This window comes from Leucoraja erinacea, unplaced genomic scaffold, assembly GCF_028641065.1.
Source record: "Leucoraja erinacea ecotype New England unplaced genomic scaffold, Leri_hhj_1 Leri_73S, whole genome shotgun sequence".
Taxonomy (NCBI): domain Eukaryota; kingdom Metazoa; phylum Chordata; class Chondrichthyes; order Rajiformes; family Rajidae; genus Leucoraja; species Leucoraja erinaceus.
In genome coordinates, this window is record NW_026576663.1 from 162,899 (window position 1) to 183,382 (window position 20,484).

Below are 20,484 nucleotides of genomic sequence, written 5' to 3' on the forward strand. Positions count from 1 at the left end.
TCAAGACAAAATATCAACACCATTTATAATTTAAATTGTCACTGGATTCATTTTGATGAATATCAACATGTATCTAGAAGCATATTTTTCAAACCAATCTGATTCAACATCTATTACCAAGTACATATACCGTGCCCTCCATACTGTTTGCTACAAAGAACCATCATTTATTTATTTGCCTCTGTACTTCACAATTTTGAGTTTTGGAATAGAAATAAAAAAACATTTGCTTAAAGTGCATATTGTCAGATTTTAATAAAGGCCATTTTTATACATTTTGGTTTCACCATGTAGAAATTACAGCAGTGTTTATACATAGTCCCCCCATTTCAGGGCACCATAATGTTCGGGACACAGCAATGTCATGTAAATGAAAGTAGTCATGTTTAGTATTTTGTTGCATATCCTTTGTATGCAATTACTGCTTGAAGTCTGCGATCCATTGATATCACCAGTTGCTGGGTGTCTTCTCTGGTGATGCTCTGCCAGGCCAGTATTGCAGCCATCTTTAGCTTATGCTTGTTTTGGGGGCTAGTCCCCTTCAGTTTTCTCTTCAGCATATAAAAGGCATGCACAATTGGGTTCAGATCGGGTGATTGACAGCCACTCAAGAATTGATCATTCTTTAGCTTTGAAAAACTAATTTGTTGCTTTAGCAGTATGTTTGGGATCATTGTCTTGCTGTAGAATGAACTGCCGACCAATGAGTTTTGAGGCATTTGTTTGAACTTGAGCAGATAGGATGTGTCTATACACTTCAGAATTGATTCTGTAACTATCATCAGCAGTTGTATCATCAATGAAGATAAGTGAGCCAGTACCTTCAGCAGCCATACATGCCCAGACCATAACACCCCCACCACCGTGTTTCACAGATGAGGTGGTTTGCTTTGGGTCTTGGGCTGTTCCTTCTCTCCTCCATATTTTGCTCTTGCCATCACTCTGATATGTTAATCTATGTCTCATCTGTCCACAAGACATTTAACCAGAACTGTGGATGCTCTTTTAAGTACTTCTTGGCAAACTGTAACCTGGCCATCCTATTTTTGCAGCTAACCAGTGGTTTGGATCTTGCAGTGTAGCCTCTGTGTCACTGACAAATCCACACTTGACTCCTGAAGTGTTTCTGAACTGTCGGACAGGTGTTTGGGGATTTCTCTTTATTATAGAGAGAATTCTTCTATCATCAGCTGTGGAGGTCTGCCTTGGCCTGCGATTAGTAAGCTCACCAGTGCTCTCTTTCTTCTTAATGATGTTTCAAACAGTTGATTTTTGTAAGCCTAAGGTTAGGCTGATGTCTCTAACAGTTTTATTCTTGTTTCTCAGTATCACAATGGCTTCTTTGACTTGCATTGGCACAACTATGGTCCTCGTGTTGATAAACAGCGTAAAAGTTTCCAAAGGTGATGGTCAGACTGGAGGAAAGACTAGGTGCTGAGAGCTCTCTTATACCTGCATTAAGGAGGCAATTAAACATACCTGAGCAATTACAAACACCTGGGAAGCCATGTGTCCAAACATTATGGAGCCCTGAAATGGGGGGACAATGTACAAACACAGCTGTATTTTTAACATGGTGAAACCAAAATGTATAAAATTACCATATAACCATATAACAATTACAGCACGGAAACAGGCCATCTCGGCCCTTCAAGTCCGTGCCGAACAACTTTTTTCCCTTAGTCCCAACCTGCCTGCACTCATACCATAACCCTCCAATCCCTTCTCATCCATATGCCTATCCAATTTATTTTTAAATGATACCAATGAACCTGCCGACACCACTTCCACTGGAAGCTCATTCCACACCGCTACCACTCTCTGAGTAAAGAAGTTCCCCCTCATGTTACCCCTAAACTTCTGTCCTTTAATTCTGAAGTCAATTACCCTTTAATAAAATCTGACAATGTGCACTTTAACCACGTGTGATTTTACTTCGGAGTCACGTGAGTGACTTCGTGAAGAAGCCCGCTTCCAGCGCATGCGTGACATATCGCTACACGCATTGTACGAGTCAAACAGGAGGGGGAGGACGTCCCCAGTAACGGGAGAGTACAAAAGGACCAGCAAAAGGCAGGTAAGGACTCTACATTTTACATTTTTAGGAAAATGGATAGAGTTACCAGAAAACGGCCTGCAAAGAAGCTGCCCGACAAACGAGTGGAAAACACCGGTGAACGGCAGGAACAGCAGCCGCCGACTATGGACACCTCGGCAGAAGTACCAGCTGTGCCAAAAACCGTTCTGGCACCACCAAAACCTATGGCCCGGGCGGGAGGAAAAGTTCGGAGGAAGACGCATCATTTAGAAAAACCCGACTTTGTTCCGCAACGGGAGACCAGCCCGTGTCAACACACTGCGGCTGAGGAGCGCGGGATGCAATTAACCCGTTATGAATGGGTGCACACAGAGCACCCAAAAGACGCCGCGGACCGGGTACACACTAAGGAACCGTGTGGTCAGCGGCCCAAGGAAGCAAGCCCACAAGCCAGCACCCGTGAGTACCAGGGACGGGAGCAGCTGGGATATACCAGGAAAGAGCAATTTGCTGAAAGCCTGCAAGAGGTGGGGCAGTTTAAAATGCCTAGTGCAGCCCAGCACAGAGAGCGCTTAAAGGAGCTGCTCGAGGAGCTCATTAATAGTGGCAGTCCCGAGAAGGAGACTTGCCAGAGTGAGCAGGCAAGCCCCATAAGGGTACCCTGTGAGGGACCCCCACCAATCTCAGACTCTTCGGAGGAGAGTGGGCAGGACCCTGAGGGGCCAGAGCCCGACAATACAGAGGCCCATGATCCAAATACAGCAGGGACTCTGCTGGACATGGTCGCCATGTATTTTATGCCAAGTCAAACTGGGGTAGACTTGGATCCCCGGATGGCAGCCAGTATCAACTATATGTCTGGCCACAAGCTACAGCAAGACGTATTCACCGAAACTCTGGCCAGACATCTGCCACCGGGAAATTGTGAGGCGTTACAAGTGCCCACTGTGAACCAATCTATTTGGCAGCATATGGGGAGGACCATAAGAAATCAAGACCTCAAAATCCAGAGAGCACTTAAGGGGCTGACAGCAGGTATCACGGCCTACACCCGCACATTGGACAAAACAGAGCTCACCAAGAATCACCAGGATGCACTAGCTCTGTTTTGCAATGTGCAGTACGAATTGAATAATATGCGGAAGACTGCCATTCAGCCAACGCTAGACCCCAGATATGCGCCTATCTGCAAACAGAAAACGGCTAATACATCAACTCTGTTATTTGGGAAGGACTTGACCGCACAAGTCAGAAAACTTGACGATGAAGCAAAAACACTAGGGCTCATTAAGGCCAGTGCAAAGGCATATTTTGGAGCGAGGTATCAGCCACACGCAAGACCTAAGAATGTGGCTCACACCAGTCGCACTGTCAAACCTCAGCATTACCAACCGCAGCCTTTTTTAGGATATGGCCAGGGCCGGCCACCCTGGAAGACACGGAAGCCTCAACCTCACACACAAACCCGCAAGGACATCAAACCGGAACCCCCCTTTTTCAGGAAACCCAAGAAATAAGTAAACCACCAGTAACCATGGAGGTAGGTGGGTGTGGTTCTGCTATAAAAAAGGGACCCACTATGGTGGGGGGGAGGTTGCAATACTATAGCTATGAATGGGGTAAAATCACTACAGACTCATATATTCTTAGCAGTATTCAAGGTTATCTAATAGAATGTATTTATCCCCAAAAACCCCCAGTACAACATATACCACAAAGGACTTTTGTCCTTGCTAAAGCGGAACTATCTAAGGCCCACAGGGAGCTACAAAGATTGTCCTCAAAAGGTGTGATTGAGCATACTGTTCATGAAAAATTAGAATTTGTGTCTAACATCTTTATTAGAAATAAAAAAGATGGGGGTTGCAGGATTATTATTGACCTTTCTACGTTGAACACTTTTGTTCAACATATTCACTTTAAAATGGATACTTTTATTACTGCTAAAGAATTAGTGTCAACTGGGTTCTATATGGCAAGCATTGATTTAAAAGATGCATATTATACAGTACCCATCAGCAGGGATCACAGACGGTATTTGAAGTTTAACTGGATGGGGGAACTTTGGCAATATAGAGCCTTACCAAATGGGCTAACGTCTGCCCCTAGGTTATTTACAAAAATACTGAAACCCGCTTTGGCGTTGTTACGTAAACAAAGCCATATGGTGATGGCATATTTAGATGACATCTTTATTGTTGGCACAACTTATGAATTGGCATATCAAACAGTGCTCGCCACAAAACTATTGTTTGAACAACTAGGGTTTGTCATCCATCCAATTAAATGTAAATTGATACCAGCAACTAATATGGATTATTTAGGATTCACCATTAACACGGTCAATATGTTAATAACTTTACCAATAGATAAAGCCGCAGCCCTGCAGGAGGATTGCAGCGTGCTTCTTAACACCGTCAGACCCTCCATTAGACGGGTAGCCCGAATAATTGGGAAGATTGTGGCCACTTTTCCGGCCACACAATTTGGACCATTACATTATCAAAATTTGCAAAGAGCCAAAATTAGAGCACTCAAAATTAATAAAGGTCATTTTGATAGACCTATGGAGCTGCCTACGGAAGCTATCATTGAACTACAGTGGTGGGTTCATAATATTAGGTATTGCTCAAACCCCATCATTATTGACAACCCGTCTATGGTATTACAAACAGATGCCAGCGCCATTGGTTGGGGAGCAACTAACTCTGTGTCTAGTTGTGGAGGGAGATGGAAGGAAGAAGAGGCAGTATTGCTTAACTCACGTGGCATTAATTACCTAGAAATGTTAGGGGCTTTTTATGGCCTTAAGTCATATTGCTCAGCTATTAACCACCAGCATGTACGATTACAAATTGATAATACCACCACAGTGGCATATATCAATCACATGGGTGGAAACATTTCGACATCTTGTGATCAATTGGCAAATTTAATTTGGCAATGGTGTATCCAAAGAAATATATGGATATCGGCTACTTACCTTCCAGGTAAGCTAAATTTAGTGGCAGACACCAGGTCACGTAAATTTAACGAGAACACGGAATGGATGTTAAATAAAGATATATTTGCTGAAATTACAGCAAAATATGGCAGACCAGATATTGATTTGTTTGCATCTAGGTTGAATCACCAGTTACTAACAGCTTGCCACCAGTTTGCTAACAGTAGTAGTGAAGTTGGGGATGGCATCAAACAGGAAATTAGAAATGCTTGTGACAAAGGCAAAGCAGTTATAATGGGTGACTTCAATCTACATATAGATTGGGTGAATCAAACTGGCAGGGGTGCTGAGGAAGAGGATTTCTTGGAATGTATACGGGATAGTTATCTAAACCAACATGTAGAGGAACCAACGAGAGAGCTGGCTATTTTAGACTGGGTATTGAGTAATGAGGAAGGGTTAGTTAGTAGTCTTGTTGTGCGTGGCCCCTTGGGCAAGAGTGACCATAATATGGTTGAGTTCTTCATTAGGATGGAGAGTGACATTGTTAATTCAGAAACAATGGTTTTGAACTTAAAGAAAGGTAACTTTGAGGGTATGAGACGTGAATTGGCCAAGATTGACTGGCAATTAATTCTAAAAGGGTTGACGGTGGATATGCAATGGCAGGCATTTAAAGACTGCATGGATGAACTACAAAAATTGTTCATCCCAGTTTGGCAAAAGAATAAATCAGGGAAGGTAGTGCATCCATGGATAACAAGGGAAATCAGGGATAGTATCAAAGCAAAGGATGATGCGTACAAACTAGCCAGAAAAAGCAGCATACCGGAGGACTGGGAGAAATTCAGAGACCAGCAGAGGAGGACGAAGGGCTTAATTAGAAAAGGAAAAATGGATTATGAAAGAAAACTGGCAGTGAACATAAAAACTGACTGCAAAAGTTTTTATAGATATGTGAAAAGAAAGAGATTAGTTAAAACAAACGTAGGTCCCTTGCAGTCAGAAACAGGTGAGTTGATCATGGGGAACCAGGATATGGCGGACCAATTGAATAACTACTTTGGTTCCGTTTTCACTAAGGAAGACATAAATGATCTGCCGGAAATAGCAGGGGCCCGCGGGTCAAAGGAGGTGGAGGAATTGAGTGAAATCCAGGTTAGTCGGGAAGTGGTGTTGGGTAAATTGAATGGATTAAAGGCCGATAAATCCCCAGGGCCAGATAGGCTGCATCCCAGAGTACTTAAGGAAGTAGCTCCAGAAATAGTGGATGCATTAGTAATAATCTTTCAAAACTCTTTAGATTCTGGAGTAGTTCCAGAGGATTGGCGGGTAGCAAACGTAACCCCACTTTTTAAGAAGGGAGGGAGAGAGAAAACGGGGAATTACAGACCAGTTAGCCTAACATCGGTAGTGGGGAAACTGCTAGAGTCAGTTATTAAAGATGGGATAGCAGCACATTTAGAAAGTGGTGAAATCATTGGACAAAGTCAGCATGGATTTACGAAAGGTAAATCATGTCTGACGAATCTTATAGAATTTTTCGAGGATGTAACTAGTAGCGTGGATAGGGGAGAACCAGTGGATGTGGTGTATCTGGACTTCCAGAAGGCTTTCGACAAGGTCCCACATAAGAGATTAGTATACAAACTTAAAGCACATGGCATTGGGGGTTCAGTATTGATGTGGATAGAGAACTGGCTGGCAAACAGGAAGCAAAGAGTAGGAGTAAACGGGTCCTTTTCACAATGGCAGGCAGTGACTAGTGGGGTACCGCAAGGCTCAGTACTGGGACCCCAGCTATTTACAATATATATTAATGATCTGGATGAGGGAATTGAAGGCAATTTCTCCAAGTTTGCGGATGACACTAAGCTGGGGGGCAGTGTTAGGTGTGAGGAGGATGCTAGGAGACTGCAAGGTGACTTGGATAGGCTGGGTGAGTGGGCAAATGTTTGGCAGATGCAGTTTAATGTGGATAAATGTGAGGTTATCCATTTTGGTGGCAAAAACGGGAAAGCAGATTATTATCTAAACGGTGGCCGATTGGGAAAGGGGGAGATGCAGCGAGACCTGGGTGTCATGGTACACCAGTCATTGAAGGTAGGCATGCAGGTGCAGCAGGCAGTAAAAAAAAGCGAATGGCATGTTGGCTTTCATAGCAAGAGGATTTGAGTATAGGAGCAGGGAGGTTCTACTGCAGTTGTATAGGGTCTTGGTGAGACCACACCTGGAGTATTGCGTGCAGTTTTGGTCTCCAAATCTGAGGAAGGACATTATTGCCATAGAGGGAGTGCAGAGAAGGTTCACCAGACTGATTCCTGGGATGTCAGGACTGTCTTATGAAGAAAGACTGGATAGACTTGGTTTATACTCTCTAGAGTTTAGGAGATTCAGAGGGGATCTTATAGAAACTTACAAAATTCTTAAGGGGTTGGACAGGCTAGATGCAGGAAGATTGTTACCGATGTTGGGGAAGTCCAGGACAAGGGGTCACAGCTTAAGGATAAGGGGGAAATCCTTTAAAACTGAGATGAGGAGAACTTTTTTCACACAGAGAGTGGTGAATCTCTGGAACTCTCTGCCACAGAGGGTAGTTGAGGCCAGTTCATTGGCTATATTTAAGAGGGAGTTAGACGTGGCCCTTGTGGCTAAGGGGATCAGAGGGTATGGAGAGACGGCAGGTACGGGATACTGAGTTGGATGATCAGCCATGATCATATTAAATGGCGGTGCAGGCTCGAAGGGCCGAATGGCCTACTCCTGCACCTAATTTCTATGTTTCTATGTTACCATGGTATGTTTCTTGGGAACCAGACCCTGGGGCAGAAGCTACAGATGCTTTCTCTTTGCATTGGGGGAATTGTCTCTTTTATGCTTTTCCCCCCGTTCTGCCTCATCAATCGGGTACTAAGGAAAATTCAACAAGACTCGGCATCTGGGATTCTCATAGTACCCGATTGGCCTACTCAACCGTGGTATTCAGTCATACACGGGATGGTATTAGAACCATGTTCCCTTATTGGAAATAGCTCAAAGTTATTAATTCATCCAGTAACGGGGGATAGCCATCCATGCCATAAGACTATGGATCTATTGATTTGTAGAGTCTAAAAGACCCACTACACGGCATGGGGCTCTCAGACAGGACGATGAATCTGATCTCATCGGCTCAAAGACTGTCAACAAGGAAGCAGTACCTTGGACACATAAAGAAATGGGGCTTATTCTGCTTCCGCAACAACCTGGACCAGAGGGCCAACAACATTCCGGCTGTATTGGAATTCTTAACAAGCCTTCATCATGATAACCGTTTGGGCTACAGTGCCATCAATAGTGCAAGAAGTGCACTTTCCAATTATCTGGCACAAGGATTGGAGCGGAACACGGTGGGAACGCACCCCCTGGTAATAAAACTGATGAGGGGCATATTTAATGCAAATCCTCCTAAAACCAGGTACTCTGAAATCTGGGATGTGGGTGTCGTTCTCAATATGCTGAGGGGCTGGTCGCCCATAACAGCTTTGTCACTCCAGAAACTTACCATGAAGATGGTTATGCTTATGGCACTTGTTACCGCTCAAAGAGTCCAGTCGTTAAGTAAACTGAGACTGGACTCCATGATCACCTCACCCGAGAAACTGGTGTTTATCATCCAGGAATTAATCAAACAAAACAGACCAGGTTCATCGGGTCAAGTGATCGTATTCATGTCATATCCATATGACGAACAACTGTGTATAGTGAGGCACATCCGTTTATACATCAAAAATACTAACAGTATACGAGGTCAGGAAATGGCCTTGTTAATCAGTTACAAGAAACCGCACAAAAGGGTCATGACCCAAACTATTTCAAGGTGGCTCAAAATTGTCCTAAAGATGGCAGGGATAGATACTGATGTGTTTAAATCTCATTCCACCAGGGCTGCCGCAACATCCGCAGCGAAAATGCTGGAGGTGCCCACGGACCAGATACTTAGACTGGCAGGATGGTCATCCGAGAGGACATTCCAAAGGTTTTATAATAAACCAGTTTTGGAGCCATCATCATCATCATTTTCAGAAACCATTTTACGTTCAACTATATAATTTGCCCTAAAAAAATACAGGGCTATGATTTAAATTAATAAATTTAATTTTGTTGTTTACCACACAAGTCTTTGTATAAGTGTGTTTTAAACTTACTAATGATGCTCTCTCCCAATACCCAAGGCAGTTGTGAAGCATGGACTCGTTCCACGGCATGAGGTCACAGAGCTTTGAAATCTTCACGAAGTCACTCACGTGACTCCGAAGTAAAATAGTAAGATTAAGAGTACTGCTGTAGATTTGGGAGGAACAACAGCAGCAACAGATTAGCAAGAGATACCACTGATTGGCTCTAGCCCAAGTGTGAGGAGAGGGGTGAAAACAGTTGAAAACTGAGGAATTGGCTGTGTAAATTGGTAAATCAGGCAATTTATCAGTCAATTTAAGCAGGACAGCTCTTTGCGAGCGGCAGTGAGTGAGCGGCCTAGTGAGGGAAGTGCCCTGTGAGAAAAGTGTGTCTTTGGCTCGAGTGCCCTGTGAGAAAAGTGTGAGTCTTTGGCTCGAGAGCCCTGTGAGAAAAGTGTGAGTCTTTGGCTCGAGAGTCTTCGGGAGAGGAGACCACGCAATACGCTTGAGAGGTAGAGACCCAGGGAGGCCCAGGGAGCCGTTGGTGAGAGGGGAGGAGTACCTGCGCTGGAACCTGCGACCAAATCGCCAACGTTCCAGAGAAGGAGTCTGGGGGAAGCCTCTGATTGGTTCAGAGGAAGCCTCTGATTGGTTTACATTTTTACATTTTTGCCTTTAGGCTAAGGATTCTGGGAGGTAAGGATTCTGGGAGTTAAGGGTACAGTATTTATTAGTAAGGTTTAACAGATAAAGTTTTGTGTTTTTTAATATTTAATATAGTTAAATTGGGAGTAGGATATGTCAGTGGAGATTGGCCCCGTGGTTTGCTCAGCCTGCAACATGTGGGAGATCAGGGATATGGTCGGTGTCCCTGGTGACTATGTTTGCAGGAAGTGTGTACAGCTGCAGCTCCTGGCAGACCGCATTGAACGATTGGAGCTGCGGTTGGATTCATACTGGAGCATCCACGACGCTGAGAAAGTCGTGGACAGCACGTACAGTGAGTTGGTCACACCGCAGGTAAAAGGTAAGAGGACGGAAGGGGAACGGGTGGCCAATAGTCAGCAAAGCAGTAGGCAGGTAGTGCAGGAGTCCCCTGCGGTCATCTCCCTCCTAAACAGGTATACCATTTTGGAAACTGTTGAGGGAGATTGCTCATCAGGGGAATGCAGCAGCAGCCAAGTTCATGGCACCATGGGTGGCTCTGCGGCACATGAGGGGGGGAAAAAGAGTGGAAGGGCAATAGTAATAGGGGATTCAATTGTCAGGGGAATAGATAGGCGTTTCTGCGGCCGCAAAAGAGACTCCAGGATGGTATGTTGCCTCCCTGGTGCAAGGGTCAGGGATGTCACTGAACGGCTGCAGAACATTCTGGAGGGGGAGGGTGAACAGCCAGTTGTCGTGGTGCATATTGGCACCAACGATATAGGTAAAAAAAGGGATGAGGTCCTAAAGGATGAATTTAGGGAGCTAGGAGATAAGCTTAAAAGTAGGACCTCAAATGTAATAATCTCTGGATTACTACCAGTACCACGGGCCAGTCAGAGCAGAAATAGGAGGATATTGCAGATGAATATGTGGCTTGAAAAATGGTGCAAGGGGGAGGGATTCAAATTTTTAGGGCATTGGAACCAGTTCTGGGGGAGGTGGGACCAGTACAAACAGGACGGTCTGCACCTGGACTGGAATGGAACCAATATCCTTGGGGGGGTGTTTGCTACTGCTGTCGGGGAGGATTTAAACTAATGTGGCAGGGGGATGGGTACAAGAGCAGAGGGGCAGGGGGGTGTAAAATGAAGGTAGAAGCAATAGGTAGCAAGGTGAAAAGTAAAAGTGGCAGGCAGACAAAACCAGGGCAAAAATCAAAAAGGGCCACTTTTCAACATAATTGTATAAGGGGTAAGAGCGTTGTAAAAACAAGCCTGAAGGCTTTGTGTCTCAATGCAAGGAGTATTCGTAATAAGGTGGATGAGTTGAACGTGCAGATAGCCATTAATGATTATGATATAATTGGGATCACGGAGACATGGCTCCAGGGTGACCAAGGCTGGGAGCTGAACATCCCGGGATATTCAATATTCAGGAGGGATAGAGAGAAAGGAAAAGGAGGTGGGGTAGTGTTGCTGGTTAGAGAGGAGATTAACGCAATGGAAAGGAAGGACATTAGTTTGGAGGATGTGGAATCGGTATGGGTAGAGCTGCGAAACAATAAGGGGCAGAAAACGCTGGTGGGTGTTGTGTACAGGCCACCTAACAGTAGTAGGGAAGTTGGGGATGGCATCAAACAGGAAATTAGAAATGCTTGCGACAAAGGCAAAGCAGTTATAATGGGTGACTTCAATCTACATATAGATTGGGTGAATCAAACTGGCAGGGGTGCTGAGGAAGAGGATTTCTTGGAATGTATACGGGATAGTTATCTAAACCAACATGTAGAGGAACCAACGAGAGAGCTGGCTATTTTAGACTGGGTATTGAGTAATGAGGAAGGGTTAGTTAGTAGTCTTGTTGTGCGTGGCCCCTTGGGCAAGAGTGACCATAATATGGTTGAGTTCTTCATTAGGATGGAGAGTGACATTGTTAATTCAGAAACAATGGTTTTGAACTTAAAGAAAGGTAACTTTGAGGGTATGATACGTGAATTGGCCAAGATTGACTGGCAATTAATTCTAAAAGGGTTGACGGTGGATATGCAATGGAAGGCATTTAAAGACTGCATGGATGAACTACAAAAATTGTTCATCCCAGTTTGGCAAAAGAATAAATCAGGGAAGGTAGTGCATCCATGGATAACAAGGGAAATCAGGGATAGTATCAAAGCAAAGGATGATGCGTACAAACTAGCCAGAAAAAGCAGCATACCGGAGGACTGGGAGAAATTCAGAGACCAGCAGAGGAGGACGAAGGGCTTAATTAGAAAAGGAAAAATGGATTATGAAAGAAAACTGGCAGTGAACATAAAATCTGACTGCAAAAGTTTTTATAGATATGTGAAAAGAAAGAGATTAGTTAAAACAAATGTAGGTCCCTTGCAGTCAGAAACAGGTGAGTTGATCATGGGGAACCAGGATATGGCGGACCAATTGAATAACTACTTTGGTTCCGTCTTCACTAAGGAAGACATAAATGATCTGCCGGAAATAGCAGGGGCCCGCGGGTCAAAGGAGGTGGAGGAATTGAGTGAAATCCAGGTTAGTCGGGAAGTGGTGTTGGGTAAATTGAATGGATTAAAGGCCGATAAATCCCCAGGGCCAGATAGGCTGCATCCCAGAGTACTTAAGGAAGTAGCTCCAGAAATAGTGGATGCATTAGTAATAATCTTTCAAAACTCCTTAGATTCTGGAGTAGTTCCAGAGGATTGGCGGGTAGCAAACGTAACCCCACTTTTTAAGAAGGGAGGGAGAGAGAAAACGGGGAATTACAGACCAGTTAGCCTAACATCGGTAGTGGGGAAACTGCTAGAGTCAGTTATTAAAGATGGGATAGCAGCACATTTAGAAAGTGGTGAAATCATTGGCCAAAGTCAGCATGGATTTACGAAAGGTAAATCATGTCTGACGAATCTTATAGAATTTTTCGAGGATGTAACTAGTAGCGTGGATAGGGGAGAACCAGTGGATGTGGTGTATCTGGACTTCCAGAAGGCTTTCGACAAGGTCCCACATAAGAGATTAGTATACAAACTTAAAGCACATGGCATTGGGGGTTCAGTATTGATGTGGATAGAGAACTGGCTGGCAAACAGGAAGCAAAGAGTAGGAGTAAACGGGTCCTTTTCACAATGGCAGGCAGTGACTAGTGGGGTACCGCAAGGCTCAGTACTGGGACCCCAGCTATTTACAATATATATTAATGATCTGGATGAGGGAATTGAAGGCAATATCTCCAAGTTTGCGGATGACACTAAGCTGGGGGGCAGTGTTAGGTGTGAGGAGGATGCTAGGAGACTGCAAGGTGACTTGGATAGGCTGGGTGAGTGGGCAAATGTTTGGCAGATGCAGTTTAATGTGGATAAATGTGAGGTTATCCATTTTGGTGGCAAAAAACGGGAAAGCAGATTATTATCTAAACGGTGGCCGATTGGGAAAGGGGGAGATGCAGCGAGACCTGGGTGTCATGGTACACCAGTCATTGAAGGTAGGCATGCAGGTGCAGCAGGCAGTAAAGAAAGCGAATGGCATGTTGGCTTTCATAGCAAGAGGATTTGAGTATAGGAGCAGGGAGGTTCTACTGCAGTTGTATAGGGTCTTGGTGAGACCACACCTGGAGTATTGCGTGCAGTTTTGGTCTCCAAATCTGAGGAAGGACATTATTGCCATAGAGGGAGTGCAGAGAAGGTTCACCAGACTGATTCCTGGGATGTCAGGACTGTCTTATGAAGAAAGACTGGATAGACTTGGTTTATACTCTCTAGAGTTTAGGAGATTGAGAGGGGATCTTATAGAAACTTATAAAATTCTTAAGGGGTTGGACAGGCTAGATGCAGGAAGATTGTTTCCGATGTTGGGGAAGTCCAGGACAAGGGGTCACAGCTTAAGGATAAGGGGGAAATCCTTTAAAACCGAGATGAGGAGAACTTTTTTCACACAGAGAGTGGTGAATCTCTGGAACTCTCTGCCACAGAGGGTAGTTGAGGCCAGTTCATTGGCTATATTTAAGAGGGAGTTAGATGTGGCCCTTGTGGCCAAGGGGATCAGAGGGTATGGAGAAAAGGCAGGTACGGGATACTGAGTTGGATGATCAGCCATGATCATATTAAATGGCGGTGCAGGCTCGAAGGGCCGAATGGCCTACTCCTGCACCTAATTTCTATGTTTCTATGTCTATGTTTCTATGTCTATGTTTCTATTAAACGAGAACTTACCAGTTTGAAGTTTGATCTGTATTTTATGAGGAGTTACGATGAGGGATTACGTGCCCTCCGCTCCCACCCTCTAATGATCATATCACAAACTGGTATATCTTTGATAATCTTACTATCTTAGGTCATTATAGTTTTTTCTGTGACCTCACACCGCTGCTTTGAAGAATGACACGCATGCGCCGGAAGCGGGCTTCTTCACGTAATCCCTCATCGTTCCTCCTCATTAAATACAGATCAAACTTCAAACTGGTAAGTTCTCGTTTAATCTTACTATTTTTTTCTGTTACAAATCTCAAATTGTGAAGTACAGAGGCAAATAAATAAATGATGGGTCTTTGTTCCACGTAATGACGTGTAAATTCTGACTTGCGTACGCGTTCACAGGGAGCTATTAAAGTTGTTTAGTTTAGATATTCAGCGTGGAAACAGGCCCTTCAGCCCACAAAGTCTGCGCCGATCAGCGATCCCCACACACTAACACTGTCCTACACACATTAGGGACAATTTACAATTATACCAAGAAAATTAGCCCCTACACAACTGTACATCTTTGGAGTGTGGGGGGAAACTGGAGATCCCGGAGAAAACCCACACAGGTCATGGGATGAACTTGTAAACTCCATACAGACAGTACCTGTAGTCAGGATTGAACCTGGGTCTTTGGCGCTGTGAGGCAGCTGTGAGGCAGCAACTCTACCGCTACACCACCGTACCCCCTTGTGGGAGTGTCAGGATTCTATTTCAATACTCCTCACTCACCCTTTGCAATTTTTATAACTTGGACTATTTATCGCCCAATGTAATCAGACTCCAGCCATCTTCCACCTTAATCTAACTTTTCATTTCCATTTCTTTTTTTTTTGCTTTTCACTTTTTTTCTTATACCACATACATGAGTACATAGACTTGACTGCAGGACAGACTTCCTTTTCTGCTGATATTTTTAAATACATACTCAAATTTTCATTCTGTTGTTACTATTATTTATTCCTGACCCTTTAGTATTTAAATTGCATTTTACACTTTTAATAACCTAGTCTTTATATAACCATATAACATATAACAATTACAGCACGGAAACAGGCCATCTCGGCCCTACAAGTCCATGACGAACAACATTTTTTCCCCTTAGTCCCACCTGCCTGCACTCATACCATAACCCTCCATTCCCTTATCATCCATATGCCTATCCAATTTATTTTTAAATGATACCAATGAACCTGCCTCCACCACTTCCACTGGGAGCTCATTCCACACCGCTACCACTCTCTGCGTAAAGAAGTTCCCCCTCATATTACCCCTAAACTTCTGTCCCTTAATTCTGAAGTCATGTCCTCTTGTTTGAATCTTCCTTATTCTCAAAGGGAAAAGCTTGTCCACATCAACTCTGTCTATCCCTCTCATCATTTTAAAGACCTCTATCAGGTCCCCCCTTAACCTTCTGCGCTCCAGAGAATAAAGACCTAACTTATTCAACCTATCTCTGTAACTTAGTTGTTGAAACCCAGGCAACATTCTAGTAAATCTCCTCTGTACTCTCTCTATTTTGTTGACATCCTTCCTATAATTGGGCGACCAAAATTATACACCATCCTCCAGATTTGGTCTCACCAATGCCTTGTACAATTTTAACATTACATCCCAGCTTCTATACTCAATGCTCTGATTTATAAAGGCTAGCATACCAAAAGCTTTCTTTACCACCCTATCTATATGAGATTCCACCTTCAAGGAACTATGCACGGTTATTCCCAGATCCCTCTGTTCAACTGTATTCTTAAATTCCCTACCATTTACCATGTACGTCCTATTTTGATTTGTCCTGCCAAGATGTAGCACCTCACACTTATCAGCATTAAACTCCATCTGCCATCTTTCAGCCCATTCTTCCAACTGGCATAAATCTCTCTGTAGACTTTGAAAATCCTTTTCATTATCCACAACACCCCCTATCTTGGTATCATCTGCATACTTACTAATCCAATTTACCACACCTTCATCCAGATCATTGATGTACATGACAAACAACAAAGGACCCAACACAGATTCCTGAGGCACCCCACTAGTCACCTGCCGCCAACCCGATAAACAGCCATCCACCATTACCCTCTGACTTCTCCCATTCAGCCACCGTTGAATCCATCTTGCTATTCCTGCATTTATACCCCACAGTTGAACCTTCTTAACCAACCTTCCATGAGGAACCTTGTCAAAGGCCTTACTAAAGTCCATATAGACAACATCCACTGCTTTACCCTCGTCAATTTCCCTAGTAACCTCTTCAAAAAATTCAAGAAGATTAGTCAAACATGACCTTCCAGGCACAAATCCATGTTGACTGTTCCTAATCAGACCCTGTTTATCTAGATGCTTATATATATATATGTTCTCTTTCCTTCTTTAATCTTCCAACTGCAGGCTCCCTGGCTTATGTAAGGGTTATTTCCCGCGGACCCTTGCGTTAGTCAGACGTTACCCAAGTCGATTCGACAAGGATACCACGTGGGAGCTCCGACTTGAATATATCAGTGGATATTTTGAAGGCAGACATAGATAGATTTTTGAATAGTACGGGTGTCAGAGGTTATGGGGAGAATGGGGTTAGGAGGGAGAGATAGATCAGCCAGGAATGAATGGCGGAGTAGACTTGATGGGCCAAATGGCCTAATTCTGCTCCTATTCCTTATGTTGGGGGCGCCCAGATGGAGACCATGGGGGAAGCTCCCACGAGAACAGCTGACTGGTTTACAGAAACGGCTGCACGGGCACTGCTACCGGAACAACCAAAATGCACAACTCGGAAATAAATCCGTGGCCTTAAAGAACTGCTTACGTAAGTGCGAGTTTACGTTAGTCGCCTATTATGCAAGTTGTTGAGTGCCTGTATTTTTGAGAGTGCAAGAACCATTCCCTCATCACATTACTGGTTTGAAGTCCCTTTACCATCCCTACTTCATCCTTAAACCTGACCCCAACCTGGTTCAAACAAAGCCCATTACAACGTTCACGGTGTCATAATGTTCGATGAAAAAAATCTCTTTCCTACCTCAATCCTTCAGTAACCTATTAACATTCCTATTCTGTACATAACCTCAAGACAGTTAACCTCAAGGTCATGCTTTTTAATTCCTGTTTCGGCACCCGTTGGCATTTCCTCAGGAGGAAATCCTCCATGATTATTATTTGGAGTATTGTCTGCAGTTCTAGTCTATCCATTATAGGAAGGTTGTGGAGGGTTTGGAGATGGTGCAAAGAGGTTTACCGGAATGGTGCCTGGATTAGATGGTATTAGCTATAAAGAGAGACTGGAAAAAACGGGATTGTTTTCTCCGAAGCGCTGGAAGTAGAGGGGAGACCTGATAGAGGTGTAAAAAATTATGAGAAGAATAAATAGGGTAGACATCGGAATAGTTTCACCAGTATGGAAATATCGTAACCTAGAAGGCATAACTTTAAAGTCAGAGGGGGAAACTTTAAAGGAGATATGTGGGACAAGATGTTTTACACAGTGAGTGGTGGATGCCTGGAACGTACTGACAGGAGTGATGACAGAAGCATATACAATAATGGCATTGAAGAGGCTTTTTGATAGGCACATTGATACGTAAGGAATGGAGGATATGAATCACGTGCAGGCAGACGAGACTAATGTGGCATCATATTCGGCACAGACATTTTGAGATAAAGGGTGTGTTCCTGTGCTAAACTGTTCTATGGTTTCATCCCATTTCTCTCTTCCAGACATGGCCTACAACAACTAGATTGTTGATTTCCTTTACTCTCTCAATAGATGGAAATCTGGATCATTAAGGGAGATAACTCTACAATCTCTTTTGCATGGATTTACTTACTAGTCCTGAATTTACATTGTACTGTACAGATGCTCCTCGATTTACGATACTTCGACTTTACGATATTTTGACTTTACGATGGGGCAAACACTGGGCAACATCAGCGAGCCGGACCTCACTTCCGGCCACATGATCAAATTGTATTAAATGCCTTTTCGACTTAAGGTATTTTCGATTTACCATGGGTTTATCGGAACGTAACCTCATCTTAGGTTGAGGAGCAGCTGTACATGCAAAACTAAAAATTCTTTTCCTCGTGCTTCTCTATGATCACTATCTCTATAATCTAGTTTAGTCCGCATTCCTCCCATTAAAGCCATAAGCATCACCAATTCCCTTTGCCACACCAGCCACAGCTTCAGGTCTCTGGCCCCTCTATTTGCTTCTTGAACTTCTCTTCCATTATATTCCTATTCTTCTTTAAGTCCATTAAACATAACTTGTGTAGTGCCAAAATACCCATGTTTTGCTCTGGTCTCAGAAATCAGTTTATATTAAACATAATTATTCAAAGTAATTTACAAATACATTACCTGTTGAAGCGGGGGTCTGCATAGGCATCAGGAATGTTTAGAACTTCTCCAGTCCGTGCCACTTGTCCAGCAATTCCTTTCTCGATAGAAAACCTTATCAATAGAAAATAATTGGTTGGGTTGGCATTTTTATTTTGCAGTTGATAAATAGTGGGGCAGATCTTCCAATGGCTTGGCAGCAATCACTGGCTATTCTTATTGAAAGACCGACAAGCAGATTGAGGGTGTAGTTTGTCTAATTCCCAAATGACTTGTTAATCCAGCAGCACATGTAGCTTCACCAGCAGAAATTCAGGCAGCATGGATTTGAACCATGCACCTGGATCAAGGAATATTGGGAGACTTTTTTATTGACTATATAACCATATAACCATATAACAATTACAGCACGGAAACAGGCCATCTCGACCCTTCTAGTCCGTGCCGAACACACAATCTCCCCATGTCCCATATACCTGCGCTCAGACCATAACCCTCCATTCCCTTCCCATCCATATAACTATCCAGTTTATTTTTAAATGATAAAAACGAACCTGCCTCCACCACCTTCACTGGAAGCTCATTCCACACAGCTACCACTCTCTGAGTGGTATTTCATTTGGAGGTTGTCAGCTCTCAACATTGCTTCTAAACTCCAAACCTCCCATTATATCTCTCTCTGATTTTTCCACAATAGTAAATTTAGTGGCAAAAGATGCACGAGTCATGAGTCCAGGATTGGTTGAAGTGTGAAGCTGGGCAATGTGATTTTTCCCCTAAAATTTTAGTGTCACTGAAATGTTATAGGGATTTCGGAAGTGGTACAGGACAATAATGTTGGAGGTTGTAAAGTGAAGTATGGTCATGTCATACGTGATAGGAATAGAATTAGGCCATTCAGCCCATCAAGTCTACTCCACCATTCAATCATGGCTGATCTATCTCTCCCTCCTAACCCCATTTTGCTGCCTTCTCCCCATAAACTCTGACACCCGTACTAATCAAGAATCTATCTACCTCTGCCTTAAAAATATCCACTGACTTGGCCTCCACAGCCTTCTGTGGCAGATAATTCCACAGATTCGCCACCTTCTAAAGAAATGTCTCCTCATCTCCATCCTAAAAGAATGTCCTTTAATTCTGAGGCTATGACCTCTAATCTTAGACTCTCCCACTAGTGGAAACATCCTCTTCACATCCACTCTATCCAAGCCTTTCTGTATGGTCTCTAAGCTCCAGTGAGTACAGGCCCAGTGCCGACAAACGGTCATCATAGGTTAACCTACCCATTCCTGGTGATCAGATACACAGAACCAAATCCCATGCACACTGGAGACCTGAATAATAAAATGGAAATACTGCAAACCCACAGCAGGCCAGGGTCATCCTGTGAACAGTGGAATAGGCCCTCAGGTTACTGACCATTTTGATGCAAGGCATCTAACATTAACTTTGTTTTTTCCCTCAGCAGCAGCAGTAGTAAATGACATGAGCATTCTGTACTTTGACAGTGTTAACTGTGGTACAGACTCTCATCAGCTGTTATGGTGTTAAGATAAACTGGCCACATACAATCTGAATGACACTGCAGGGATTAAGTAGGGACCATGCTTGGCATCTGGGGATATAGACGAGGTACTAAACGAGTACTTTGCATCTGTTTTCACCAAGGAGAAGGACATGGAGGACAGTGAGATCAGTGTGGAGAATACTAACATGCAAGAGCAGTTTGAGATTAAGAAGGAGGCATTGGACCACTCAAAGATAAAGGAAGGAATTTATGCTTGGAGACAGAGGATGTAATCAAGATGCTAAATGAGTTGTTTGCATTTATATTCACCAAGGAAAAGGATATGGAAGGTAGTAGGAGTGGTGGGGGGTATACTAATATGCAGTCTGTTTGAGATCAAAGGGGTGATGCAAGGTCTCTTGAAATGCTTTACGGTGGATAAATCCCCAGGGTCTGATGGGATTTATCCCAGGTTATTAAGAAAGGCAAGAGGGAAGATTGTGGTTGCCTTGACGAAGATCTTGGCACTTCTCCAGCCATAGGTGAGCTCCCAGATGCGGGAATAGTTAATGCTGCTCCTTTATTTAGGAAGGGAAGTAGAATCCATG

At 43.7% G+C, this 20,484-nt stretch overlaps 1 protein-coding gene across 4 annotated transcripts in view; it reads right to left on the minus strand.

The window, feature by feature from the left end:
* The window catches only part of pde10a (phosphodiesterase 10A), a 398,667-nt gene that overhangs the window by 83,245 nt on the left and 294,938 nt on the right, over positions 1-20,484 (minus strand). For all 4 annotated transcript variants that reach the window (XM_055631370.1, XM_055631369.1, XM_055631372.1 and 1 more), the window contains one exon: positions 18,388-18,480. In XM_055631370.1, the coding sequence (XP_055487345.1) occupies positions 18,388-18,480 (93 nt within the window). The remainder of the gene's footprint in view (positions 1-18,387; positions 18,481-20,484) is intronic.